We start from the raw sequence: 8,734 nt of genomic DNA on the forward strand, positions 1-8,734 counted from the left end.
GGTGCTAATTTGAGGATTTATGGTAATTAATTCCCTAAACACTAATGTTTTCCTTTAGCATCTGGACATTGCTTATTTTGCAGACTGTAATTAATGATGCTTGACATTGCACATGTAACTATGCAAATTTAGCCTGGTTTACATGTGATACAATGTGAGAGGCATGCTGACCTAATCTTTAGCATGCTTGACTATGGATCAAGCCTGAGTGAGCCAAGACACCTTACTTGTAAAAGTGTCTCTCCACCCAGGTGTACAAATGAGTAGAGGGGGGGGGGGGGTAAGCCTGCAATTGGCTAGCATCCCATCTAGGGGAGAGTAGAAATACTCTTAGTCATTCCATGCCATGGAAACTGGAAATAAGTTACAACCTGATGGGCCAGCAGACTAAAAGGAAATCATTTAACTTGATGTGTGTGTAAATATTTACAGCATTGTTCATTGTTGCATTACCTGTGTAGCGATGCAAGCTTAAGAACAGGGCTGATCAAAACTGAAACAAAAGGCTCTAGAGTAGACCTGTTTATGTCGCCTTGTGCTCATTCTAATCACACATGTGAACACTCTTATGCTCGTGTTGTGTTTATGGTTGTGTCATGGGTAAACCTGGTTCTAATGACATCAGATTTATTCAAAAACAGCAAAATTACTGGAAAATCAAATTTTAATTACAGGTAGCAAAATTACAACAATTTAAGATAGATTGATGAATTTGTCCTAAATTATTTAAACTAAGTTATACAGACTGAAGCAATTTCATACATCCAACATTACAATTGACGTATAGTAAGGTTTGTAAAATGACCTATTGATTTAACATGTCTTATAACTCACAACATTTTGAAACTTTTCCATTTTGAAATCAATAGATTTCCAATTTTGCCATTTCTACCCATCTTCAACATGTTCCACCCCTTTCCACAAAGTGCAACAATGTATTGCTAGTTCTATAAATTTTCAGTTGATAGTTTTTAAGCTTCTGTTGAAATGTGAAATAGACCATTTTACAGTTGTCTGCTCAGTGACCTAGCCTTTGAATGGCAGCGAGGCTGGAGGTGACCTTGTTTTGATACAGACCTCACTGCTTTTGTTGTGAAAATCAAGTTGTACTAATGCTAGCTGGTTGCAATTATATGACAAAAGCAGAGAGGTCTTTATCAAAGCAAGGTCACCTCCAGCCTCGCTGCCATTCAAAGGCCAGGTCACTGAGCAGACAACATACTGTAAAATGGTCTATTTAGCCTTGAAAAACAAGTTGGTAGACGCTACTTACAAAAACGTACCTCTACTACAAACAACAGCTATGCCCATTGTGATGATGCTACTTAAGAAATATAACCCTCCATTACATGCCATTATATTTCAAATTTAATAGGCCCATATAATCTCTATTTTTTGCAAACCAAACCATTCTTAGAAGACAAACAAACACATTCACCAGTTCAGACAACTACAAATTAATTGTAATTATTCTGGCTTGTTATGAGTTAAATACATGCCTTCTGACACAGGTATGTCCAACTGCTTCAAATGGTTTCGCATCTTTAAGTACTAACTATATCACAATCTGACTCAATGTTTGTACAAGTTAGTTGAATAAAATACAGTAAAAATGAGTTGCTACTGTATATAAATATTACTCTTGAGCCAAAATATTGCTATTTATACTGAGAGGCTTAAAACTGAGCAGATTGTTTTGAACATATTTGTCAGTATTAACTGACAGTTTAGAAATAACTCATTTACACTACAAGCTACTAACTACATGGACATGTACACAAAACAGGTTTTACTCAAGTTGAAAACTTCAGACTCTTATTTAAGGGCACCAATTTATTGGGTAAAAAGGTAAACATGCACTGTTATCATACGCTACTCTCAGAGGGTCACTGCTTTCAGGGGTTTATAAAATGGAAACTCGACAGTAACTAGTAGGTAGGGTTGGCGAAAGGTATGACTCGTCAGAGTTCTGTTTTTGCTGATTTCTGTTTTGCTCCAGCTCCAGGAAACTGCTGATTGTCAAATTCAACCAGTTTGCAGTCTGGCTGAGTAATCAAGAAATCTTTGACATCCCAAGCATGACTACCATCCTTTAGCATAAACAGAGCTCGATCATCTGACACAAGGTACCTACAGGATAAAGGGTAAATCAGTAGTGAGCCTAACATTAGGGAGTCTAAGAAACCAAGACAGTGATGCTGACGAAAAGGTCGATCAGTAAATGAATTTATATTTTACCAGTGAATCTTGCGATACTCTAAAGCAACTTTGTTTGTTTCTCACTGTCAAAACTATCACAAACTGAATCTGGGACGCAGCAATAAATTTGAAATAGAAACTTCACGTTCTTTTTTTTTTAATTAATTGCTACTTACACTGCTTACAATACAATATTAATTAATGTAGTTACTTAACACTACTTACAAAAACTTATTACTTACGCCACTTATGATACTAACACTTACTCTATACAATACACATACTCACGCTACTAACAATACTAATACTTACACTGCTTACAATACAACATAATAAGATTAGATTAGATTACTTGCACTACTTACAATTCTAGCACAGCAAGATCATACCAGTTTACTCCTGTCAGTAATTTAAATTTGGAATTGCAAATTAAAGAAAATATGCATGGTATATATGCGCCTTGTTTCTTGTTCTTTCATTTTTATTTTCGTTTTCAGGGGACTAGGGTCAAGCTGTCAAGAGATTACAAAAGAGGCAACAGAGGCTCCCACTTTTTTAAAATGATTGTAGTTGTATTTTTTTTTTTTCCATTTCATAGATATGTTTTAATACAGTAAGAAATCGTTTAGTTTTGGAGAACATTTTTTCTGTCTACATAGCCAAATGTAATATTTAGCATTTAAGCAGCAGAAGTTAATTTGGAGTTTATGTTTAGAGCTATCCGGCCTTAGACCCAGTGCTGTATCAGGCTCTAACGGTGTCTCTTTGGCAATGACTTGCCAAGACTGTAACCATACTTTAAAATTGGTCCAAAAATATTGAGTTTTTGGGCAAGCCCAAAATAAATGTGAAAGTTTCTCTGTTTCTCTTTTGCAGAAAGTGCATTTCTCGCTATCAACGAGACCAATTTTTTTCAAGAAGTTGTTTGTTGATATTCTTCTATGAAGAAATTTAAAATTGAAAGCTATAAGTTTTGTGCTCTTTGTACATTGAAAAGCCATTTGGTAAACCTTTTTCAGTTGAGCTCATGTTTTGTTGTGAGAGTGATGTCTTCCTGCCACTTTTGTTGACTTTGGTTGGGTGGTTCACTTTTTCCTGATACAAGTTACTTATATACTAGTCTACTAGGTTTTTTGCTTTTTAAAAATTTTGACAAGAAACTTTCACGTTTGATCGAGGTTCTGATATTATGGGGTATATATCTTTGAAGAAGTTTTATTGAGGAAATGATTCCAAGAAGGTTAAAGGTCAGCTGTCAGGTCATGTATAGTTTGGAAAGCAGTGAGCGAGAGAAACTTTCCGGAGTTGTCCATTAAATGTTCTACTTTTGTTATTCTTTTAAGGAACCATTCTTTAAAAAACACTGGTCTATTCTCAACTCTTATAAGTGAATTATACCATAAGGGTGATGACCGAAAGTGATAATCTGATATAATCTTTTCAGAATCAAGTCTCCCTTCTGAGTAATCAATAATCATTACCATTCTTTTTATTTTGTTGCCTTTGTCATTCCATAAGAGGTTATAAAACATTACATTTATCTCCTTTATTGCTGTATGATTTGTTTGAAGAGGAGAAAAAATATATACCAGTTGTGAAGCTATGAGGCTTTTTAAAACAGTAATTTTACCTAAAAGGCCAAGTCTGCGAAGTTTCCAGCATCCCAGAATCGATTTAATTTTTTCTATTTTATCTTTGTAATTCAAATATATAGTTACATGGGCTGTAGTGCATGATGCATCCACATCAAATGTTTTAGATCTTTACACGAAATCTGTGTGTCTGTTGAAATGGTAGGCAGTGTGTAAGTAGTGCTGTTGTACAATATTTACCAACTTATCATTTATTCATAATTACATGAATATTATCATCAACTTCACCTTTCAACCTGAAACTGCGCATTGAATAGACTTGTCTGCCATCGTGCTGTAATCTGCTCTGTGTCTTTCCTACTTGGTGTACCTGCTACTGACACAAACAACATAACAACTTTTCCCTTCTTGGATTGTTTCAGTAGAGCCATGGGGTCACCTTTAAATTGCAGTGGATCAAAACCACCTGTTGGTGGCGGAGGTTTCCGAGGATCGTGGTCATCATAACGGTCCTCTTCATCAATATCTTCATCATTTTCCTGCGGAAAATGGGTGATTATTACAAAGCACTGATCAGATTCATGATATATACACCTGTAAACAATCTTACAAATCATCAAACTATTTGGTAATAATGGGACATAAGGTGAAAAATTATTCAGAACTATTTAAGATTTACCATATAAGTAGGAGTTCATACAGGCACTATCACCTGGGTGTCCAATTACAGGGATCTAATTCAACTTTTTTGTAATTGGATACCTGTATTTGGATACCTGTGCCATTTGCAGATCAATTTTACATGCTTTGATGGCTTCCTTCTTTTTGTTTCCTACAATTTTTAATCTTTATAGAAAGTGCCATGGACTTTTCTGCTCAAAACAAGTTCTCGAAAGACTTTTTTGATTCAAAATTGTTATAGATACAATTAATTAGCAAGCATGATCATGTGGGTGTCCAATTACAGGGATCTAATTAAACCTTTTTGTAATTGGATCCCTGTACTTGGATACCTGTACTATTTGCATGTCTATTCTACATGCTTTAATGGCTTCCTTCTTGACGTTTCCAACAGTTTTTAATCTTTATGGAAAGTGCTACTGACTTTTTCGCTCAAAAGAAGTTTGCAAAAGACTTTTTTAGATTCAAAATTGTTATAGATACAATTAATTAGTAATTGGAGTGCGTGTCGTACAATCCAGAGAGTAATCATGCTAGTAATTTCAAATCAAAATTGAAATTACTCACGATTACTTGTGCCACTACTCCCTGAATTGTACTCCACATGGCCCAGTTTTTAGACCTACTAACTTTATATGGCTGTATTTTCTTTATAATCATGGTACGTCATTGTATCCTGTATTAGTAAACAAGATGCCCACCCCCATGCTGTGTAAATTGTGTTAAATAACATAATTTATAAAATATTTTGTAATCGTTTCAGTGTGATTAGAGTATGACCGACAGATTTGTCAACTGATTAATTAAGCTTTTTGGGAAACTTGACACATTGATTTTCTTTCCTTATTTTCCAGCGAACAAATTAAAAATTAATGATATGTTTGCATTCTCTCAGCTAAATTAAGAAGCATGTTAATACTCACTTCCCATTGGTCGAGTAACTTGTACAGATCTGCTTCATTGTAGTCCAGAATATTTTTGCCGATTTTGCTGCTTTTTTCCTTTTTATTCTTTGGATCCGGTTTCTTGTCCTTTCCAAGACAACTGTTTTGCAGAAGAATGATTAAGAACAAAGTCCAAAAAAGTAAACTGAACTTGAAATAATTTCGTGCCATGTTGCTCGATGTTTCTACAGGAAGCGAGGAAGCGAGGAACTGACTGTGATAGGAAAGATCGCGGGCTCGTATCAGTGAAGTATGCCCGCTGTATGGTGGGGAGGGGGGTGTTGAAGGTAGGCTTGCTCACGGCAGTTCCACGACTTCTTTTGCTTTGAAATACGAAGAGGTATTTTATTCGAAAGATTTTTCTCACATCTCTACAAGAAAATGATATTATCATCCCTAACAGAATTTTTATTGGGATTTCTTTTTACCAGGTTGTCAAGTGGAAAAGTTGTCAAGTTTACGCCATATTGGATTCCAAACCGGAAGTTTGTGTTTGGAATCATGGGATACACTTCTCGATTTGGAGGTGACTGAATCCGTGCAATTTAGCTAAGATCAGCTGAGTCAAACATGAGATGGAAGCCGCAAAGCCAAAGAGAAAACACAGGAAGAAGGCTAAAAATACGACCTCTAGATCTGCAGAAAAGCATGAAGAATCCCAGGACGCAAAAGGTTTGATTAATAAGCACTAGAGCTTTGTTGTTTCGTGAAAACAAGTAAGCTGCATTGAACCACATGCGACATTTAATTAGCTTATAATAATTGAAGCTGGTGCACTTCTGCTAAGATGTTTGTTGTTTTCATGATTTGACAGAGAATGCTGCCACTACTATTCCTGAAACGGAAACGATTAACACTGCAGGAACAAGTCAAAGTGCGTCTTCAGAGCCCGTAGAAGAAGATTCAGCAAAGTCTGACTTACCTTCCACTCCAGGACAATCTGAAGAACTTATGCGTAAACTTGCTGAATTCACTGCTAATACAGAAAGCGTCGCGTCAATTGGGGAAGAATTAGAAAATATACCTCAGGTTCTATCAGAACCGCAAAATGATCAGTCTTCTCATTCAGAGAAAGAGACTGAAGTGGACAAGAATGACAAAGAGTTGGAAAATTTGGACAGTGATCATGAGACAACTGGAAATGTAGACACTTCAGACATTTTAGATACAGTAGAGTTTGACTCTAGGAGATCTGTAGCATATAGCCAGGATGATCATGCCACTGAAGCTCAGAGTGTCTCAGTGACGCCTGAATCTTCAGCAGTGACTGAAACTCGAGTGTCACATGAAAGCAAGGCACTGGATGACCATGCTATTGAAACTCAGAGTGTCTTGGTGATGCCTGAATCTTCATCAGTTGCTGAAACTCAAGCATCTGTTGAAAGCGAGACACTGGCTGTAAAACAGGATGAACCAGTTGCAATACATAACGTTCCTGAGGAACTGAACACAACAGAAGAAAGTGACATTATTGAAAATTCTAATCTGAGCAGCTCAAGAGATAATACTGTAGAGGAAAAGGCTGAACAAATTTTGTCACCGCAGGTTACTGCCAATGAGACTCCTGCATCTATAATCAATGAGGATAGTAGAACTTCACAAATGTATCTCAACTTGGATTCTGTTGCCAGGGAATCAGGTACAAGTATTTTTAGGACTGGCTGTAGTTAGTTACACTCTGGATAAATTGTCATTCAAGGTATAAGTATGGAAAAATATTAACTGTTTTGACCAGTGGATGGTGATTTGTGTGATTTACAGTACGTATCTGCACCTTGTGGATATGTGTCATCCACCCTGGACCTAGCGTGTTTCTGTCTCCCATTAAAAAGACAGTTGCCATGGAAACATGAAGTTTCAAGTACAATAATTATTATATGTCATTAGTCATACCAAATTGCTGCTTGCTAGAACTCAGGATAAAGTTAAAAAATCTGGCTGTATTCATTTAAATATGAACAAAGTTGACCTGGTTAAGTCAGCATGCATTGGTACTCTCCCCCTTCTGATCTGAGTATCATTGCTTTTCCTGACCAGCCTGCTTGCACACCACTGAGTCATTGGCTTATCTAGCTATTTATAGTCCTGTAAGTTCACGTCAAAGGCTCTAACGCAGATCAAGTTGGTTTATGGTCAGTCTTCTCTTCAATAGTAATAATAGTAATAATTAAAAAAATTCTCTTTTACACACGAGTAAAGCAAGAAACATGTCTATAAATCCAGTGCTAGTTAGGCATGATTGGTAAACCAACTTACACTGAGGTCAAGAAAGATTGGTGCATTGCTAATAAATTATGCATACTTTTGTTATTTTATTCATGTCCAGTTTCAAGTGTAAGGAAGTACAGAAAAACTTTGGAAGCATTCAGTGAGGACCATTTGAAAACTTTTTACTTCAACCCACTGCTTGAACAGATGGAAGGATTTGTGGAACATTTTATCAGGGTAAATAAGTTTATAAATCAAACAATTCAGTTACCACTATAGTAAGTCAAAACGAGGCATTTTCTTCCCATTGTGAAAGATTATCAACTGCATTGTGCTGTATGGAAGATGAGTTCCTGGGAAATCTAGGGGCCTCCATCTTGACCAGTCAGCCCCTAGACAGTATAATGCTCCCATGGCTGGCAATCCCCCCAACTCAGCCATAAGCCCCCACTCAGTGTTCCAGGCACCCATCACACTGAGTTAACATTGGCGACGGGGAGGGGCAGATAAACGTTGACGAATAGACCTAAGATGTGCAGGAAACTGCTCAGTCCTACCACCAAAACGTTCCAGGGACTAGCCATGCTGGGACACACTAGTACAATGGTGAGAAGCACTGAGCCTGCAATACCATACGAGTACCACTGACTGGAAGTACCAGCTACTCTTTGTTGTTAACATTGTTAAATTGCATTTAACAGCATACAGCACCTGAGTAACTAATTACACGTGAGGTACCACTGTACATGTGGGCATGTTAATTACCTTTAATAAATAAAAATTTGTACCTCAGTCTGATACTAGTAAGTCAGAGCAGATTTACTTCGCATGTACATGTATGAAGTACATGCATTTTATTATGTACATGTAAGAAATACACTCAGGCTCAACTCCGGTCAAAAGATTTGCGCAGTATGCTTGTATGAATGAGAGGCATGTATAGTTGCCAGTGGTCAATGCATTCAGGTAAAAATTAATGGTTTGGATTTATTCATTTTTCTGCAGATAAGCAAACAAGATGATCATGAATTCTACGAGCTTGTGAATAATTATTTCAGAGGAAGAAATACTCTTGCTATGGCCATTAAGGAATATGAGGTGTGTTTGTCA

At 36.7% G+C, this 8,734-nt stretch overlaps 2 protein-coding genes across 2 annotated transcripts in view; one reads left to right on the top strand and one right to left on the bottom strand.

The window, feature by feature from the left end:
• Positions 1-2: 2 nt before the first annotated feature.
• On the bottom strand, positions 3-5,710 carry LOC145479561 (LDLR chaperone boca-like). Its single transcript, XM_081457958.1, has 3 exons — positions 5,396-5,710; positions 4,080-4,330; positions 3-2,130 (listed from the first exon to the last, which is right to left on the bottom strand). Exons 1-3 carry the CDS (start codon positions 5,585-5,587, stop codon positions 1,962-1,964), a joined length of 612 nt encoding a protein of 203 aa, XP_081314084.1. The 5' UTR covers positions 5,588-5,710; the 3' UTR covers positions 3-1,961.
• A 181-nt stretch (positions 5,711-5,891) lies between these two features.
• LOC145479559 (ectopic P granules protein 5 homolog) overlaps positions 5,892-8,734 on the top strand; it is a 49,687-nt gene continuing 46,844 nt past the window's right edge. The window contains exons 1-4 of the mRNA XM_081457955.1: positions 5,892-6,088; positions 6,231-7,055; positions 7,743-7,861; positions 8,630-8,722. Coding sequence (XP_081314081.1) covers positions 5,992-6,088; positions 6,231-7,055; positions 7,743-7,861; positions 8,630-8,722 — 1,134 coding nt within the window. The 5' untranslated portion in view covers positions 5,892-5,991. The remainder of the gene's footprint in view (positions 6,089-6,230; positions 7,056-7,742; positions 7,862-8,629; positions 8,723-8,734) is intronic.

Source organism: Orbicella franksi, chromosome 2 (assembly GCF_964199315.1).
Source record: "Orbicella franksi chromosome 2, jaOrbFran1.1, whole genome shotgun sequence".
NCBI classification, from domain to species: Eukaryota; Metazoa; Cnidaria; class Anthozoa; order Scleractinia; family Merulinidae; genus Orbicella; species Orbicella franksi.